We start from the raw sequence: 20296 nt of genomic DNA on the forward strand, positions 1-20296 counted from the left end.
TCCATGTGCTGTAAATTTATTTACATTTTTATCATAGTGGGAGTAACCCTGACCTTCTTTATTGGAAAAGTATAGCCACTGTTAACAGCACACACAACAGCACAACATTGTGACAGTTTGTTTTTTTTAAAAAAAGGGAAAATCCGAGCAAAATATTCACTCCTTTGTTCCTTTGTAGACTGACACTTCCAACAGCAGTATCCAATTGTCACATCAGACGCCTACATCGGAATATGTGACAACATGGTGTGCAATCATGACAGAGAACTCTCAACTGTATATTCCATATATTTCAACCTTATACATGTGATCCATAGCTCAACTGGAGAGGTCCATTTGAAAATGATCAGACAATGGGGAGAACTGGTGGAGATTAAATATTTCACTTCTTCTTCCTCTTCAGGGACTTCCACTCTCCCTCCTGGGTGGCCAGACTGCCCATTAGCTCTTTCACTTTTCTCTTTCTCTCTGCATCCCTGAAACACAGAATATGGAAAAGTTAAAAGTGTCTGATAAGAGAAGCATGAACATTTCTGAACGGATGCTGGAGTTGTATCCACACCTGTTCATGACCTCGCTGAGCTTCTCTCTGGCCAGGAAGCGTGAGTCCTTCCTGATCTCTCTCAGAGCGCCCTTAAACTCCCTCTTGTATTTATGCTTCAGTCGCTCCTTCTCTCTCTCCTCTCTGGTGCTGCCACGCTTCTTTCCATAGTCCAGCCTGATAATAACCAAAAATGGCACACGAAATATTAAAAAAGAGGGGCGACATCCATCGTAAATCTTTGGCTACCTGAACAATCTGAACTGCTCGATTTGGATGAGCAATTTATTTTGGTGCTTACACTTCAACAATCTTGGGCGTGAGCAGTTTCAGAGGAATAGGCTTTCTCTTGTCAAAAACGAGCGGACTGTGAGTCACAGGCGTGCTGCTAATGGCCTCCACGATCTCACTGCTAAGCTCCTGTAATGACAATGACGAACACTGTTACTAAACACAGAAAATTCATCCAATGTAAAAAAAACAAAAAAAAAACAAAAAACAAAACAAAACAAAAAAATGAGTACAAATCTGTAACTAACCTGTAATGGTTCTGGTAATGTTTGGGTGGAAAGATGTTTTGAAAGAAGCGTTCTGATTGGCTGAAAGATGTGTGTGAAGGAGGGGAGGTCTTTGTAGAGCAAGCAGCACCTCTTCACCAGGTCGAGGCAAGTAGACAAACAAGTTAACCTGTGGAAAAACACAATTATGATCATTTCAGTTTTATAACTTATCTCATGTTAATTAGCTTCTATATACCTCAGGTCCTCAAGCTCAGTTCTCACTTCACACATATGACTTCCTTTCTGCAATCTCGGTCCAGTCTACTTCTGGGGTTGTTTTTTAAAAGTTGCTTACAAACACTGCTGCACTTGCAGATTGCAACATTAGATTTTATCATAGATAGATAGTATCATATTTTCCACACTTAAAATCCTTTAATTTTGTCAAAAGTCGACAGTGCGCCTTATAATCCGGTGTGCTTTATGAATTCTGGTTGTGCTCACGGACCTCGAACCGATTTTATGTGCTACACAGCACTCAAAAAAAATCTGTCAAAAAAATGTTTTGGTACGACTTTGGTACACTAGGGAGCCGCACCGCTTGATGGATTGCTACCGTAGTCAGGAGCCTCGAGGAGTAATCTGGGTCCTAAACTCCGTCCGCTTCAGGTCCCAAAGTCAACCGAACACTGTAGCATCACTGAGAGTTAAAAACTGTCTAATTTCTTTCATCATTAATAAAATGATCAGCGTTTACCAGGTGGAACAATTAAGTTTAACATCCAGGCATCCATGAAAACAGAATTTATTAAATTTAACAGAGTTAGAAGTTAGCTCGCTAGTTTCCACCTAAACATGATATACCATGTTCTGACTGAGAGATTTCTGAAAAAATTAAAACATACAGCTCTGCTATCACTTCCAACATAAATGAAGACAGAAAACTAAACAGCAGCTGCGAGAGAATTCAACATTAATGAATCAATGGCACGGAAGCGGAGGAAGCAAGAAGAATGAGTTGAGTAAAGTTTGACTTATCTGACTGTCCGAAAAATACGGTAACTGTTGCCTGCTGTCTATAAATGTAACTCAGAACTACAAAAGCTAAGGCTCACAATCAGAAGGATGAACCTATCCAGTTAGTGTTCCATGGATATTTTGCGCGTTAATTGAAATAATGACATGTGGATCTACATTAAAAGTCAGTGATCAATCAAAATCCTCATTCTCTCAGAACTATAAATTACAAACATGGTGGAGGCCGGTGTTATAGGATATATGGCTGCTTTTGGAACCGTGACACTTGTGTTTATTGATGACACGACTGCTGATAGAAGCAGCAGCATGAACTCTGAAGTGTACAGGGCAGTTTAGTTATTAAATACAAAACTGAATGCAGAAAGACCCACAAACAAGCAGCTACAGTAATCGTTTTCCAGAGCATCTCAAGGAAGAAACGCAGCATTTTTGACATCCATGAGTTCCAGACTTCAGGGAGTCATTGACCTCTCTAAAAGCATTAGCTCAATTTTCTGTGCGACACTGCACGCCTCCATCTTTACACATTTTAGACACCCTTTAGCCTTCAGTGTACACTCACTATCCTCGCCTGCTTTATCACCCAGCAGTAATTACCACATCCACTAGCCTCTTCACACACAGCTGCTTGTGTGCATGTGTCACTGTACGGCCTCAAGGAATGCAGAAATTAGACCATGAAACTGAGCAGAGGGACTCTCATGCAATGGCGTATATAACACTGTGGAGGAAACTGGACTTGATCAGACCCCAAGGCACAGCATTTAAAGATGACTCACTGAGTACTATTTGATCAAGACTCATTCTGAGTTATTAGGAACAAAAATACTGGAAAACACGACCTGCCCTTTGTAAATTGTACAGCAAAATGATTAGCGGCTCAAAACTGACTGAGGGATAAATTGGAATAATACTTATATCAGCCATGAAATTAAACCTTTGACAGCTGAGGTGTATAACACTGATTATCTCACTGCAATGGTATCTGTCAAGCAGCCAATGAACAGTCCGGTTTTGAAGTCAATGTGTTGAAAGCACTAAAAAATAATTAAACATTAAGGGTCACATTGTAAATACTAGACAAATGGCTCAGTATGTAGTAATCACATGCAAGGCTACAACAGAAATGTGAAGAAACACCAATTCAGTCTAAACTAAGTAGCCACCGACCATTCAGCGTGCCTACGCTGGCCCCTAACCTCAGTAAAGAGTGCCTACAAGTGGCAAGTTAGAGGTGGAACATGGAGCGATGTCTTCTTTGAGATCACGTGGACATCTTTGTGAATGTGTCATTTTTATGGGGAAAGACGACAGTGGGAAGAAGGCGAGTTGGTGGAAGTAGAAACCCTGGCTCCAGCATCATCGGGATGTTATTCTCACCCATATCACTCACATTTACACCTCTTTATGGCAACAGCATTCCCTGATGACACCGAGAACAATCGCAGGCCCACTGCAGAAATGTTTCAGGGCTGGTTTGAGGGACATCATAGAGTTCAAGGTGTTGACTTGGCCTCCATATTTTGGAGGCTCTTTTAAATTTTTCCCCCGTAAATACAGCCACTGACTGCTGTATTTATGTGTCTGCATGTTTAATGCAATGTTATAGATAATTACCACTCATTACAATACATTAATAAGTATTCATTTTAGTTGAGCGTGAATAAAAATGTATGTTCTGACAAACTGTGCACAATCATGATCTGCTGAAGCCTGTTTACAAGCTTAGCTTTGTGCCCACACACCAGCTGCTGTGTGAAACCGTGCTGGCGACTCACCCGAATTCACACAAGTGGATAAATCAGCTCTGAGCCACTCAGCGTATGCAGGTAAACCAAGTATGAAGGCCTATTTTAGGTTTATCAGATGCAAACAGCGGTGGCTGTAATAATAATGAGCATGTTTATCACACAGTAATTGCATTAGCACAGTGGAACATGCAGCCGGTTACAGAGGAGATGCGTATGAATGCATGTTTGTGTGCTTCAGTTTTGGCCTTACAGGAAAAAAAGACAAAAAAACAAACAAAACAAATGAACTTTGTTTTTTTTAATGAGGCTCCCTTCTTTTTCAATCTACTTATTTCCTTTTTGGTGATCCAAACTGATCATGGACTGTGTGAAGGAGAAGACAAAGGATTTTCTCACACTCCTTCTCTGTCCTCCCACTGTGCCTATAACTGTCTCCAGGAACGTGTTAATCTCTGTTATTACATGGTTATCATACATACTACACTTTCAATAGTCAACAATGGCACTCCTAGTTTTACAGATTTGTTGTTGTTGTTGTTGTTGTTGTTTTATTCGGCTACTCTAACAAAGGAATTTTCTAATTTTGGCATAAACCGCGTGTCTGCATCCATCCTCCATGTTCTTACCAGGAGTTTTTGTGGTTGGAGTCTCAGCTGAAAAACAGCTGAACATCTCCGCTGGCAACAGGTGGTGATCAAACCTAATTCTGCTCGTCACTCTTTGCTCTAAACGTCTTTATTAGGATTATTCACAGGCAACATGGCACATCAGCTAATGGAAAAGGCTAATACAGTCTATTGGCTGTAGTTTTGTCTTCTCCTTGCCAAATTACAGCAACGGTCTCACTGAATGACCCTAAATCAGCACTTTCATTAAGAACAACTTACCCCTAACTCTTCTATAAGACGCTGCCAGTGTTATAATTCAACTAACTTCACTAACCCTTCAAAACCAACCGAGATATTTCATCTTGATTTATGTCCAAAGTTACAATGGTTTCATCTGTTTGTGGAGGCTTTCTTGTTTGTTTGCTTTGATTTTTGGAAAACCTTTCTTCACCTCACTACTTTAGCTAACTTCTAACTCTACTGTAGAGTATCTATATTGTATTTATGTTATTAAGCTAAGCTGCTGTTCATTTTTTGGCTGCTATAACACTTAATTTCACAATTTTGGGGATAAATACAGATTGTTTTAAAATCTACATAGAACAGCCACAGCGATTATTTGTATTGGACCATTTTAATAACGCCCAGTGCTTGTTTAATAAGAATTTAAAAAAGCATTGAACTAGACTTGACTGAACAAGCAGAGTCATGTTTTACCTTTGGTTATCTCTATCAGGGTCATTTTTGAGGTCCAGCTGCTGAGTAGCAGAGAGTGGGAGGCTTTTTTTGCTCCAGGTCCTGCAGGACTCTGACGATGCCAGCACTAACAGATCGCTGTATTTTCCTGATGCTCTGAAGGGTGGCACTACAATGTAACCTGCAACACAATGGTAGAGTATGTCAGTTCAGTTTCACACCTTAACAAAGCATACCTGCCATATAAAAGTGTAATACCCAAAGATGCCTTGTCCTGCACTGCCAGGTGCAGCGTCCCAACCAGGAAGTTGATGAGCTCAGGCAGGAAGCGCTTTGAAAAAGAGACATACTCCACTGCCAGAGAGCACAGAACTAAACCTGATGTTAGGTCCTGTAATGATCTCACTGGGCACTGAAAAATTACAAGACACAGACACAAGCACACAAGATTCAGGATTACTGTAGTATACACTGAGAGACAGATCTGGAAAGAAAACAATAAATGAGCAAACAGGTTGTAAATAGGTCTTTTATGTAAGGTTGAAAGACTGAATTCAAAGAGAAAAACACCTTTGGTGTCGTGACCAAATGTCGCAATACAAAAACCAAAAAAGCCGTGGCTATTAAAATCAATAAGAGCAAACCTGAAATTTTACAACAGGCAAGATTGGAGCTTCAATCCCAGGAAACTCGATATATAACACTTCAGCATCTTGATGAGCTCAAACGACTAATCACGGTTAGAGCAGGACCTCAGTAGGGGCACATGGTCTGTGTCAACACACAGGGGAACACTAAGAATTCAGAAGATTTTTGCTGCGTTTGTCAAACTAAGACACATATTTGTTTCAAATAACTTACAGAATTTTCACATAACAAGGAGCATGGACTTTGTCCTCATCATTTCATGAGCTTTGGAAAAGTTTACTAACGCTATGCTAAATTAATTCAGGTATATATGCATTTGGTTAATTTGCAACCAAGGCTTAATGTCTATTTGGTACAATTCTAGCAAGAGCAATGAAAAGAGAGCTTGTCATCTAGTGTATATTTGGCATTTTGAACAGGTCTATTCTAAATATTATTTTGATTTAACTTCTGATTTTTACCTGTTTAGAATTGTAGTTTAAACATTTTCTTATTTGCTTAAGTCTCAGTGAAATTAAAATATGTTTTCCAGGTGGTAATCCTTCTTTCCCGAATGGACTCTTTTATCTTGTGCTGTAGGCTACAGCTTCATAGTGGTCGTAGTAAGCAAGTCTCAATTTCAACTGTGAAGAGAAGACTTAGAGCTGCAGGCTTGAAAGGACAAGACAAAAGAGGCTCGCCTGGGCCATGAAACACAGCCATTGGACTACTGAAGACTGGAAAAAGGTATTATGGACCAAAAGGCTACCACAGCATTCTGCAGCGCCATGCTGTACCCTCTGGTATGCTCCTAGTTGGTCAGGGGTTCATCCTACAGCAAGATAATGACCCAAAACATAAGTCTAAGCTATGCCAGAACTACCTCAGGAAAAAGAACAAAATGGTAAACTTGAAAACAGAGTGGCCAGCACACTCTCTAGACTTAAACTCCATCGAGCTGGTTTGGGGTGAAAGTGCTACACATTTATGGGAACTTCTGCAACAGATATGGGAAGAATATTTGATTTCTATTGTAGAAAGAAAACCACGTGTGGGTTCAGCTATTATATCTGCCAAAGGTGACTTTGATGATTAAAAAATGTAGAAAACATTTTGGTCTATAAATTAATTCCCTGGTTTGTTTTTTAACTCCAATTACTTATTTGTGCTATGCTTTCATTTCAGAATGCAAAGACACATTAAACTGCATAATCTTTTTTTAAAAAAGGAAAAATTGGATATGTTTTAAAACTTTTGACAGGTAGTGTATGTATCTCAAAAGTGTGTTTTAGCATTTTTTATTTCAAAGTCTTTTTCCTGCTTTTCATATAACCAAAGCCAATTATAGAAAAACTGCTGGGAAATATTACTCAATCCTAAATAATGTGGGGTGATTAGCTAACTCTGATGTACACACAAAGCATACAGGGAGTGTGGTAGTGTGCTTAAAATGAAATCAGACCTAGTTTTATTCCTAAGATTATTCTCCTTCTGCTTGTCTAACGGCACAGGTAAACACAGAGGCTAACAGCTAGTCCTCTTCAGCATCATTGCTCTAGTTCAACAACCAAATCTGCTTGAGATTAATACCCTTTTTTAATCCATGTTCGAATTAAAATATCAACATGCAACATTATGCCTTTGGACCACTTTTCTAAGGGTAATCGTCATACTATAAAGATTGTATGTATGTGCGTTGCCTATTTCCTCCTACATGAGAAGACCAATCTTGATGGAAGTTTGCAGAAATAAAATGAAATATCTAAATCACATATACAAATATTTTATACAAATCCACAAACATATAGATTTGTACATTTATACTATAATTAACTGACCTGTCAAAATGTCAGACTAGAATATAAGCATACACATGTTTGCATGTTTCCTATCCCTGTGAGGACCATGCACTCACTGAGGGCAGTCAACTTGATGATAATGACAGTGAGGAAGACTGGAATCCAGAAACAATTCTGATGTACAGTTAGGAGGTCAGGGGCCATTTCAGGATAAGCCTCATGTGATGTGTGTGGGTAAGCATTCGTGTGTGTATGGAAAGGACGAAATATGTGCACGTGTTGGCGTATGTCTGTTGGTAACATAGAAAGGACTACCAGGATTCAATGATACTCAGAAATGTGATGGCCTCCTCACAGTTTTCTGAAGTTCCACACAGAAAAGTTATTAATGACACACACACACAGGGTAGCAGCTCGGCAAGTTCAACGCTCAATAAGATCCCAAACTGCTCAAACACCACAGTTATTAAAAGATACGTAAAAATATTAAAATGTCTGTGTGTACCTTGGTGAGAGCCTGGCTGATGAAAAGCAGCGCTGGAGTTGTAACTGGGTGCCTGAAGTCTGAGGTAGGAAACAGCAGGGCTGTCACCTTAAGGTAGATGAGCTTAAAAAAGAAGGAAATATACAAATGAAAGTGCAACATATACCATAACAAGTCTCTTTACATTAGAGAATTCATTTTAATAATCTTACTTTAAAAACAGCTGGAACAAAGTCCAAGAAATAAGTGAAAGCATTCACTTAAATCCTATATTTAACTGAACATAACACATCAAATGTTAAACGTCTATTAACTCTTTTAAGAGAACAGTTGCACTTCTACACAGTCCTAGTTACATTTTGACTAATATCCGTTTGAACAGTGTCTGATTGTTGAGCTGCCAGAATCAGATGAGCAAAGAGAGGATCTGATAAAAAGTAAGCTCATCCAGCTCTTCTTCAGGTCTTACCCCAGGCTCAGGGCAGCAGAGTGAATGATTCGCAGTATGCCTTGCTGGCTTTCACTGTGAGGGATGACTGAGCGACGGAGACACAAATAACAGGCTTTTAAACAGATCGACAGTCAAGTCTGATTTTATTCCCCTTTTAATCACAGCAGTGGGTTAGTCAGCCATATTTACAGTGCAGATTGGCTGCCCAAACTGATGAAAAATCTAACTAAGAAAAGACTTTCACTGGAAAAGAAAAGAAACATAACTCTCCAGCTTAAAGACGATGATCCAAAACTAAATCAAACTACTAAAGAAACTATTTAGACCAGGCTAAACTTTGTTTCAGTGCAACCACCGTGGCCTACTCATCATCATAGCCTGACACACAGTGATCCCCACAACAGGAAATGGGCCACTGCTCAATCCATCATTCAGAGACAATGATAATAAGTTAACAGCTAAATGTAGATTTATATAGAGAAAATCTACCTGCTCTTTAGAAATATAGATTTTAGAACCAGTACTTTCAATCAGCCTCTCATGACTAACATGGCAGTATTACTCACTCACACACACACACACACACACACACACACACACACACACACACACACACACACACTGCAGCTGAGTTAAAAGTTCTGTGTAGTGTGTTAAGAGGTCACGATCCTCCTGTGATGTTCTCCATCTACAAACACTGATCAAAATCAGCTGGGATGAAATCAAACTGTAAGAAGCTCTATCCACCACATGCTTGCTTAAAGGGGAATCGCTAGTTTTCTCTATATAACGCTGGAAGGTCTTAACATTGATTCAAGCATTGATTCTACCTGAAGTGAGAATGGCGCAGGCCTACGAATCAGTCAGTCCCTGAATCAGCTGACATTTAAAGACTCCAAAATCTATAAACACCGCGGTGAACATCAAACATTTACCACAATCAAAGTAAGTAATTCATACCATGTCTAGTGTAGGGAAAGCTGCGTGACCTTTGACCTCAAGCGTCTCCTCCATGCTATGAGCGGCATCTCCGAGGATGCTCTGCATAGCCTTACAGGCTGCGTCTGGAAACATCTGGCACAGAGCGTACACCTCGCTGCAGAGAGATTTGCAAAAGGTAAAGAAATGTCTTTATTTCAAGGACTAAATATTTTGAAGGCTCTTTCTGAACTCACGGTATGAGCTTATCAATGGTGCTAAGTTCAGGTGGACTCCTAGAGGCCAGCTCTCCGATGTACTCCAACAGAAAGCCAAAAAGTTTCTGGAACAGAGAGAGTTCTGTGAGTTCACATAACGGTGAAAGCTGCCGACTCATCACACATGTGCATCCAACTCTGTGGCCGTTTATCAATGCCCAAGTACGCGAGTACGTGCTCGCGTGCTCGGTGAGTACGTACTCGCCCGAACGCACGCGAGATACGTACCCGCCGAGAACGCGAACGCCGCACGGACTCGTGGGCCGTTTCTCAATTCTCGGCACGCGCGAGCACGGACTCGTGATTTGTACAGTCGGAACACCAGCGTGCGTGATGATGTCACAGGTCCGGAGTTTTTACTGCCGTCCCCTCCTAATTTAACTGTGAGTAACATGTTATGAAGCTTAACTGTAATCACAGCCAAACCGGTTTACTCAGGAACAACTAAAACACTGAAATAAACCAAACATTAACATTTAGAAGTGATCTAAGTGACTTATATATCATGTTTAACCTCAGTAGTGAAACCTCTATTAATAAAAATAGTGTACATGTACATACGTGTACATACCTTAATAAAAACAAGCAGGTGAGATGTTAGAACGCTTTTATTTCTATTCTAGTGGACACTCAATACTATAGACAGCTCCTGGGGTTTCTTTAACCTGAGTAGTGAGAAGACCGCGAGCAGGGGGGGGATGTGCCGGGAGTCCGCTGTTGAGTTTTGGACGAAATGCATTCTGGGATATATAGCTGTCCCAAGTCTACACCGATGCATGCTCGATAAAATGGGCGGATCGAGAACACATCCGGGACTTTTTCGCGTTCTCGGCGTGATGCGTGCCAATTGGAACAGTACTTGGTCTCCGACTGATGACGTATCACGAGTACACGAGAACGCAAGTACGCACAAGTACGCATATTGATAAACGCCCTGTAACTGTACCTGCAGTTTGAGTTTATTGCCTACAGCCAAACTGGGGTGGTTGCTCTTTTGAGTTCTGGCCACAATGAGGCGCTGGTTGTCAGAGGTGTGACCACGTAGCATATCCTTCAGATCGTTGTAGCTCTCAGGGGCTGTGAGAGAAGGAAGAAGAAGAACAATACAGTATTGGATATTTTGGAAGGGAAAGAACTAACTATAACTAAATATGACACTAATCTGCCTTTTTTTTTTATTTTAATGAGTAATAAATTCTGGTACCAGCAAATGTGTATGGGAGCTCTGCTTTGGCTGCCTCCTGCTGGGCCTTCACTTCCTCTTTGCTGAGAGTCTTCTTCGGCTTGGGGCTGGCCTCTTCCTCCTCCTCGTTTTCGCTTTCTTGCTCAGACTCGAGGTCTGAGTGGCCATCATCTTCACCACTTCCCTCCTCCTCTTCTTCCTCCTCCTCCTCTTCTTCTTCTTCCTCAACTTCATCCTCCTCTGCATCCGATTCCTGTTCCTCACCGCTCTCGCCCTCTCCTTCTTCTTCATCTTCAGCCTCATCTTCTTCTTCTCCTTCCTCCTCCCCCATGTTCCATTTTCCATCCTATGGACAGGAATAAAACATTAAGATAAAAATCAACAATCACACTAGGAGGAATAACCCGAAGTAACAAAACTGTTCTGCATTGTGTCGTCTCACACCTGATAAGCCAGAGTCTTCTTGTCGTGTTTATCCAGAATGAAGCCGTCATTCAGGTCATCAGCAGAGAAGTGAATCTGACTTTGTGCACCTTCCACGACTTCCTCTCCCATCATCCTCCTGAGACGGTCAGCCTGTAGAAAGATCAGATGATGGCAACTGGTCATTATCGATTACTTCTCTAATTAAATTCACCATTAATTTAAAATCTCAAGGCGATCTCAGGTGACTGTAACTCAAAACCCTGCAATCTGGAGAAAAGCAAAGCTGCTTTTTTGGAAAACCTGTACAGTTATTGGTTTCTGTTAGTTACATTGTCCCATGATTCCCAAACTTTGGGGAATACTTTTGAAAGGAGAAAAACTAATCACAGATTCTGATAGGATAGGGAAGGGGTTAATAATTACAGGTACTTAGATCTCACAAGGTTAAACCGGATTTGAATACTGCATTTGACGTGACTATCATACGACCAAGAAGTTACTTCTGTCAAAATGTAAGAGCTGCATTGTATAAGGCTACAATGTGGTTTTTCAGTGTCTTTTCTACGTGGCTCCTGTTAGTTGAGAGCTCTATTTACTGGGACAGTGATGTCTTTGGTATTTTCTCTTTTTAAAGACTAAGAATAAAACCTGATTTCAATTAAAAAGAAAAAAACAAAACAAAGAAAGATCAGGCGATTAACATCAAAGTGCTTGACAGCTGCAGACAACGAGGCAAATGTCCACAGAGCAAATGTACCTCTAGTTTCTGCAGCTTCTCTCTCTCTTCCTTGGCTAGCTCCTCTGGAGTTTTCATCTTCTCTGAGGGCTGAGCCTTCATCTCAAAGCCGAGCTCTCTGACCATCATGTCATATTCCTCCAGCTAGAAAACGCAAACATGAAGCGAGAGGTATTTATTTAAAAAAAAAAAAAAAACAAACCCACACACACACACAGATCTGGGTGGAATGGTCTTTTTGCAGACTCATTTGTGTATTCCTACTTTGGGTTTCTCCTCCTGTTTGTCAGCTTTGGGCGTCTTTTTCACCATCAGAGACTGTATGTTCTTCCAGTCTTGATCCAGCTTCTCGGTCAGCTCCTGGGCCTCCTCTCTCTGCACCTGGCGTTCCCTCTGAGAACAAGCCCAAGACATCAGCCTCACCAGTTTAGCAAAGTCTGTAATCTGCAACAATATGGCAGGCAAAGGCAGCATGGGCCAAAATCCATCAGCGGGACCGAAGCCTCACCTTCTCCTGCTTGGACTTCTGGATGAGCTCTTCAATGAGCTCCTGCCTGGATTTCACCCTCTGGCCTCCCTCCTCCTCCTGCTCCCCCGATGCCTTCTTCCTGAGGAGACCACCTCCTCCTCCGAAGTGGGACGCAGTGAGCTCAGCTAGGTGTGAAAGAAAAATAATGTCACTAATAAATGCCAGCTCTGTCATCAATAATAACACTCGTGTTCACTCCAAGCTGTGAGCTGGGAATGAGAAAAGATGGGCAACATGTTTGGGAATAGGAGGATCTGGAGGATAACAAACAGTGACTATTAAAATATCAAAGTATTTAAATGAAGATGGATTCAAGGTACAACAGAAATATAAGAACCATGTACATGTGGAAAAAATCCATTAATTTGGCACTCAGACTCACCAGACAATAGACCTTTTTCTTCTGATTCATCATCGCTATTCACAGCATCATTGAATTTCTCCATTTCAGCCAAAGACTGGCCATAATGAGTCAGCTCTTCCTCCTCATTCAGGTTGTACACGTCCTTCTTCTCATGGACGCGCTAATAATAACATACAAAGTAACAGAAGGTGTAGGTTTAGTACATCTGTGCACAAGCCAGTTTATTTTCACTTTTTTCATTATGCAGCTTGGACAAAAGAAGTGACAAATCTTTGCCTGTCAGTCTAGTATTAACATGACCAGTTAAGTCAGCAAGTATTTAAACATGGTGGTTATTATGCAGTGATAGATTAGAAGTGAGCCAGTCAAGGCTGCAATGAAGAATAGACTTCCAGTTCTAATTCAACTGGTTCAATTCACCTTTTTTTAAAGAAATTGAAGGCATTTAGTTTTTACAGGCTCTAAAGGAATTAGACAAACTAAGGCTACGTCCACACGTACACGGGTAATTTGAAAAAGGAGATTTTCCGTTTTCGTTTTTAAAAAAAAATCCCGTCCACACATAAAAGCCAAAAACGAAGGAAAACGCTGCTAGGAACAAGCCAAAGCAGCAGGTGGCGATATATTCCCAACCGTGTAGAAATTTTGGCCAATCAGAAGTCTAGAAGCCTGTGTGGGAAAGAGTAAACAAAGATGGCGCATAGAAGCAGAACTGAGTCCTATGTGTGGAGGGACAGTAACTGGTTGGTTGGTTGGTTGGTTGGTAATTTTTTATTTCAACATGTGAACAATATACAGGTACATTTAGAAAAGAAAATAAGAGAGAGAGAAAAAAATATATATATATATACACTATACAAAATACATACAAAAACACCCCCAAAGAACATTCTGATTAATTTACATGTTGAAAGGGAGTGGGAAGAAGTAAACACTTATTTAATCCCACCCCGTTGCCATAAATTATCAGTTAATATTTAGTCAGCTTCCTTACTGATATACTGTGTGTGTATATGTAAGCATTTAAACACTGCAGAGAGAAAAAATTAACAGTAACGGCATTTTGTCTAAGTCCACCATTGTAGAAATTCATTTCACCGAAACAATAACGTGGCGCACAGTGTGACGTCAAAAGAGGCGCACACCTTTGACGCTGCGTTTTCTCCCTTTTCCTCGTCCACACGTAAATGCAAAAACTGAGTTTTCGAAAATCTCCACCCTGGCAGGCGTTTTTAATAATCTCCGTTTTCAGTGACCGAAAACGCCGTTTGCGTGTGGACGAAAGGTGCAAATGCACAGAAAAATCTGCGTTTTCAAAAATACCCGGGTACGTGTGGACATAGCTTAAAAATGGATCTATCAGGCCTTTACTGAAGCCACCTTCAGATGCTGCACAATTGTGGGTCTTTCTATATCCAGTTTTCTCTTCAGTAAGTAAACGGCACACAAGGATGGCATGAAATCAGTAGATTCTGTGACCATAATCAAAATATTTGCCTTCAGACAGTCTTGGGATGTTTCTGATGTTTCTTTTGGGTCATTATTAATCCACACTTTGAGGCACAACACTTTTTTTTTTTACAGCATAACACTGGAAGCAGAAATGAGTGTTCTTGGCTTGACTAGATGCTATGAACAGTTTTTCCTGCATCAAAGAATTCAATGATCCTCTATTTTACTCTTCTTCTGTGGTCTTCTGACCAGTCCAGAGCAGGCCAGTGTACTCCTCCTTTTTAAGAATGCACCAGATTTTTGGTCACTCTACTCTACTTCTCTCATTTTTGAGTCCACTACGGAGTTATGTAAATTTCATCATCACACAGTGAATGGGTACTCAAACCTGAGCTTTACGTTACAATGCACCATCTATGCATGCAGCAAACTTCAAAATAAGTTTAATAGGAACAACTACTCAGCTGTCATCTCTCCAGCTGTTTGTGTCCTTGTCAGATTGTATATTCAAGGCGTTTCTTTCACTAGGAGGTCTAGAATCAACATTTCAGACCATAAAAAGGAAGTGACTAGACTTTTTTTTAAATTAGAAAAAAGAAAAAAAATGTCTGAAATTAACAAAAAAATTGCATTTAACTTTTTGTGAAACTTCTCAAGTCTGGACTTGAATCACATCATGACTGGTTTATAGCAAATCTAATGAGTTATGGAGGATGTACACACTGATTAAGTAAACTACTGATGTTATATCCATAATGACAAAAGTAACAAAAAAAAGAAATAAATCATGTTAATCGCTAAATGCTTGGCTTATTTTATCTATTCTTTATTTCACAACCTGATGATCAATGTGACCTTTCAGGCAGTAATAAACACATCGCATCACTGACCTGTCTCTCCATCGTGAACCTCTGGAGGATTTTGTCTTCAGGTGCCATCTTGGTGTCATACTCTCCAAAACGTCTGTCAATAAATTTGCTGGATCTGTTCTTCTGTTTGTATTCCTTCAGCAGGGTCTCTTTTCTCTATAAATTAAAAAAAAAAAAGAACTGCTTATTAATCACAAGCTGCCAAAACCCTGTCATATTTTAAAAACAAAACAAAAAAATAATAATCACACACATGATCACAAAAATTAGAAACAAGAAATGATGAAGATTTTACTTTTCTTGGCACTTCTGCTTGTATTTAGACCGGTTCACGGGTCTCTCTGTTCTTACAACCCTCTCAGTGACTCCTGCAGAAAATCCCTCTCCCAGCATGACTGTGTGAGCACCAGGCTTCACAGCACAGATAGTGTTAAATGCACAGCGAGCTGTGAGCAAAGGCTGCCAGAACAGAAAAGTTTGTGGCTGCAGTTCTCTGGATCTTTGGAGATTTTGGCTAAAGCAGCAGAGCTCATATTTACAAAACAGGTAAGAAAAGCCTTTAACTGTCAAGTTAAAGGCCAAGTTAGCAGGACGTCTTCAGTTTAGGACTTGAAAACGGGAATCTTTCATACCATCAATGTAGGGATGTCGATGCCAGACACAAAACACAAAAAGATATAGTTAATTTCATATATGAATTACACGATGTTTAGATAAATAGTTTTCAGCACTGACGGTCGCGCAGTGCAGTGTAACTAGTCTTTCAAAAATATGAATACAATTTATCAAAACAGTACTGAGCATCAGTAAATCCCTCTAAAGTGAGCTCACACCTGAACACAAGGTCAGGTGAGTTCATTAAAAACATAATTGGGGCTGTCTCTTACCTTATTGACGGCTTTGGATCGAGATACACCGGGCAGACCCACATCATGCTTGCTTTTTCTCCCGAGCACATCAAATTTCTTTCTGTTGATTTTCACCTCAAACGGGTTGTTTTTGATCTCAGAGGAGGTTTTGGTCTTCCGCACCTTGTCAGCAAGGCTCCTCTTCTTCGGCGCCTTCCCCATCTGTAGCAAAGCAAGTTAACATTACTGTCTCTTCCCCTCCTCTGGTTGTTTACGTCTTAAATGTTAGACCCTATGATAGTTAAATATATTTATTTACTTCCTGAGAGTTCGCTTTTTCCTGCCACTACTATAGGATACATTTTTTATGTTATCGTTATACGTTGGCTAATGTTAGCTTCAAAACTAGCTTTCAAAGCATTCAGGTTCACAAAACAGACACACCTGTTAGGTAAAAATGTCAAATGGAACAGCACACGATGTTAAATCCACAAGAAAAAATATTGTGCTATTTTCAGGACAGTTAGCTTCACTGTGAACCGTCAGCAGCTTGTAAACAAACTCACATTTTCACAGACAGGAGGTGCTCACCTTTTAGCCGCGTTGACGCGTCGGATTATTAAATCCAGGCGGAGCAAAAGATGAGGGGGAAAAGCTTCAGCGACACTAAATTCAATAAATAATTGTTTAATATGTCCCAGCCCACGTTGCTTCACTGAGTTTCCATTTCTTCCAGCGTGCACAGCCTAAGGTGAAAGTTCACCACAATGGACCAGACATGAGTTACTTCCGGTGGAACTGCTCCTACAGCGCCTCTAGAGTTTAAAGATGGAAGTTCACAGTTCAAAATCAATAAGTAGAGATGAAGCCTGCTGCAATTATCAGGGCAAATTCAAACTGTGGGTATACAGATGGATGAAAAATTAAAAGAAATTGAAAGAAAGCCCAATATAGTAGCTTAGGAAGGCTAATATTACTAACACTAAACATTCCAGTATGATAGAAGCAGCTAAAATCTGTGAAATACTTTTTCTAACAGGGTTTTCTACAAGCATAAACATGTTTTAGCCATCCATCCAGTAGCGGTTTTTGATACGGGCGACACGGGCGGTTGCCCGGGGCGGCATCATTGTGGGGGGCGGCATCACGGGCATCGACAAAAAAAAAAAAAAGGCACCGATCGGTTTTCTATCGCCCATTTGCTGGGAGTAAGGCCGCCATCCGTTTGCGAGGTGCGCCCAGTGTTGCCAACTTAGCGACTTTGTCGCTATATTTAGCGAGTTTTCAGACCCCCTAGCGACTTTTTTTCTTAAAAAAGTCGCTAAAAAAAGACGTGAAAGCGCGTATCGCTTTTACTCTCAACAAGCAGCGGGTGCTGTAACACAGTCAGTTCTTCTTTTACTCTTTTACTCTTATGCTGTTTTGTGGATCACAAGGTTTAAAACTACTTATAAACACACACACACAAAGTAACTCCACCAGAGTGCCTATTTCGGATCACTTTTGCCGGTCCAAGCCCGGGTAAAGGAGCAGGGTTGGAATTGTGACATTAAAAAAACCAATAATTGCTAAAAAAAATTTAATTTGTAGTTCTAAATAAACTCTAAATGCATTTAGGACGTTTTTTACTCACTTTATGTCTCTTCCACAATGTTATTTCTCTCTCCAACAACATAGGTTACAATTATATTAGCATGACCAATTATGCAAATTAGGTGATGACGTCATTTAGCGACTTCTAGCGACTTTTAGGACAGCCAATAGCGATTTTCCTTACTGAGGAGTTGGCAACACTGGGTGCGCCTGCTGCTTGCGGCACAGGGAGGAGAGGGGCGGGGCGGCGGGGGATTCTCTGGCTGGCTGGAGCAGCATCTAATAACCAACCCGCAAAATAAAACAAAATAAAAACAAACCAACAAATACGAAAACATCAGACATAATGATACAGACTTGTAATTTGCACCGATGGTTTTTCGAAATTCTAATCTTTGAGAAACTGGTCCGACGTCACATCATGTCCTACCTGCCACCCACACTCGACCCACTCCAGTTCGCATACAGAGCTAACAGATCAACTGAAGATGCCATTGCTACAACGCTCCACACCACCATATCTCACCTGGAAGTGCAGGGCCGTTACGCCAGGCTGCTCTTTGTTGACTTTAGCTCTGCTTTCAATACGATACTCCCGGACAGACTAATAGTTAAACTGCTGGAAATCGGACTTCCTTCTACCACCTGCCGCTGGATCAGAGACTTCCTGTCAGACCGTGTACAGACAGTTAGAGTGGGGCCTCATCTTTCCTCAGCCCTCAGCCTCAACACCGGCTCTCCACAAGGCTGTGTACTGAGTCCCCTACTGTACACTCTGTACACACATGACTGTGTTAGTACCCACCCAGACAACGCAGTCATCAAGTTTGCAGATGATACCACCGTGGTGGGGCTCATCTCAGGGGAGATGAGACGGCGACAGAGCTGAAGTTCAGAGGCTGTCAGATTGGTGTGTAGATAACAACCTGGACCTCAATACCAACAAGACAAAAGAACTGGTAGTTGACTTCAGAAGGAGGAAGTCCGAGCTGCAGCCTGTCAGCATCAACGGGAGTGCGTGGAAAGGGTCTCCAGTTTCAAGTTTCTGGGTGTGCACAGACACAGACCTCCAATGGAGCTCTAACACCTCTGCGGCCTTAAAGAAGGCCCAACAGCGTCTCCACTTTCTGAGAATCCTCAGAAAAATGGACCTGAAGAAGGAGCTGCTGACCGTCTTCTACCGCTGCTCCATTGAAAGTGTGCTGACATATTGCATCGGTGTATGGTTCTCCAGCTGCACCACAGCACACAGAAAGGCACTCCAGAGGGTCATCAATATGGCCCAAAAATCATTGGACATCCTCTTCCCTCCCTGAAGGACCTGTACAGCACTCGCTGTCTCAAGAGGGCACGCAGCATCCTACGAGACTGTACACACCCAGGACACCGGGTGTTTAAGCTGCTGCCGTCTGGCAGGAGGTTCAGGCTGCTGAGGTCCCGAACAAACAGACTCAAGGACAGCTTTTACAACAGGGCAATAGCCCTAATCAATGCAAATAGCTGACCTGATTGGCTACCTGCCTGGACTTTTTTAGGGGAGGTAACAATGTTTAAAACAATAACAATAGTAATATTTATATTTATAACAAGGTGCAATAATAATTAATGTGCAATAATAACAGTGTGCAATACACATAACACTTATTCTTCTTTTTTATTTCTAAGTTAATATACTGTGTTGTGTTGTTTGTGTTGCGTTGTGATGTGTCATATCGTGTCGTGTTGTGTTATATGTAGTACCGACGTAGGACAGTTTTTCCAATTTCATTGTACTACTGTACTATGTATGACTGTGCAATGACAATAAAGAATTATCTTATCTTATCTTATCTTACACGAAAAGTGAGCGCGAGAGCCCTCGGTGCGCCTGCTCGCTGCTGAAGTCAAAGTAAACTTTATTGTCATCTCCGCTACATACAGTCCAGTATATAGAGAGACGAGACGACGAGGCTCCAGTTACAGAAGGGCAAGTAAACAAACAATAAACACAAGAAGAGCAGGAAAATAAATATACACTTTAGGACTGGGGGTAAAGGGATCAATAACAATTTAAAATTTATAATTTACAGTTTGATGATTTAAAGTCTCACACACAATCCTTCGAAAGGGGAGGGAGACATGCTGCTTCCAAATAGAGCACATTTCATTCATAATGTTGTAAATCCAAGCCCATTATGTAGTCATGATTTGAAACCTGGGTTGTGCAAAACCCCAGAAATAAACCCCAGACAAAGTGAATCTGTGAACTAAGGTGTAGGTCTATTAGGTTATGTTGTGGTGATCCTCGGGTTGGGGGATGGGTGTTCATACTGGAGTGCAAAATGAAAACCAATGGAAGATGGACTAGAAAAGTTCAAAGCCATCAGGTCCTCAGTTTAGAAAAAATAGAAAAGAAGAGGAGGAGAAACGAGCAAAAGATACATGTAAGCAGATGTGTCATTGGATAATGGCAGGTCATCCTGAAACAATCAGAATCAGAATACTCTATTAATTCCTAAAGAAATTATGTGGGTTACATTTACTCCAAGAAGAAATGGTAACAGTAACAGACTAAACTCCAAACAATACATTATGTTACAGATTTTAATATTACTTAGTCATTGTC

The 20296-nt window shown here is 40.9% G+C and overlaps 1 protein-coding gene across 1 annotated transcript; it reads right to left on the reverse strand.

Annotated features, from left to right (window-relative positions):
* On the reverse strand, positions 1 to 18258 carry nop14 (NOP14 nucleolar protein homolog (yeast)). Its single transcript, XM_039615448.1, has 20 exons — positions 18218 to 18258; positions 16690 to 16913; positions 16138 to 16320; positions 15272 to 15406; positions 12948 to 13089; positions 12545 to 12690; positions 12301 to 12429; positions 12058 to 12180; positions 11319 to 11450; positions 10896 to 11220; positions 10638 to 10768; positions 9671 to 9756; positions 9456 to 9591; positions 8066 to 8167; positions 5393 to 5546; positions 5156 to 5315; positions 1081 to 1228; positions 843 to 961; positions 563 to 718; positions 1 to 476 (listed from the first exon to the last, which is right to left on the reverse strand). Exons 3-20 carry the CDS (start codon positions 16318 to 16320, stop codon positions 383 to 385), a joined length of 2601 nt encoding a protein of 866 aa, XP_039471382.1. The 5' UTR covers positions 16690 to 16913; positions 18218 to 18258; the 3' UTR covers positions 1 to 382.
* Between the last annotated feature and the right edge of the window lie 2038 nt (positions 18259 to 20296).

This window comes from Oreochromis aureus, linkage group 7, assembly GCF_013358895.1.
Source record: "Oreochromis aureus strain Israel breed Guangdong linkage group 7, ZZ_aureus, whole genome shotgun sequence".
Lineage (NCBI taxonomy): Eukaryota > Metazoa > Chordata > Actinopteri > Cichliformes > Cichlidae > Oreochromis > Oreochromis aureus.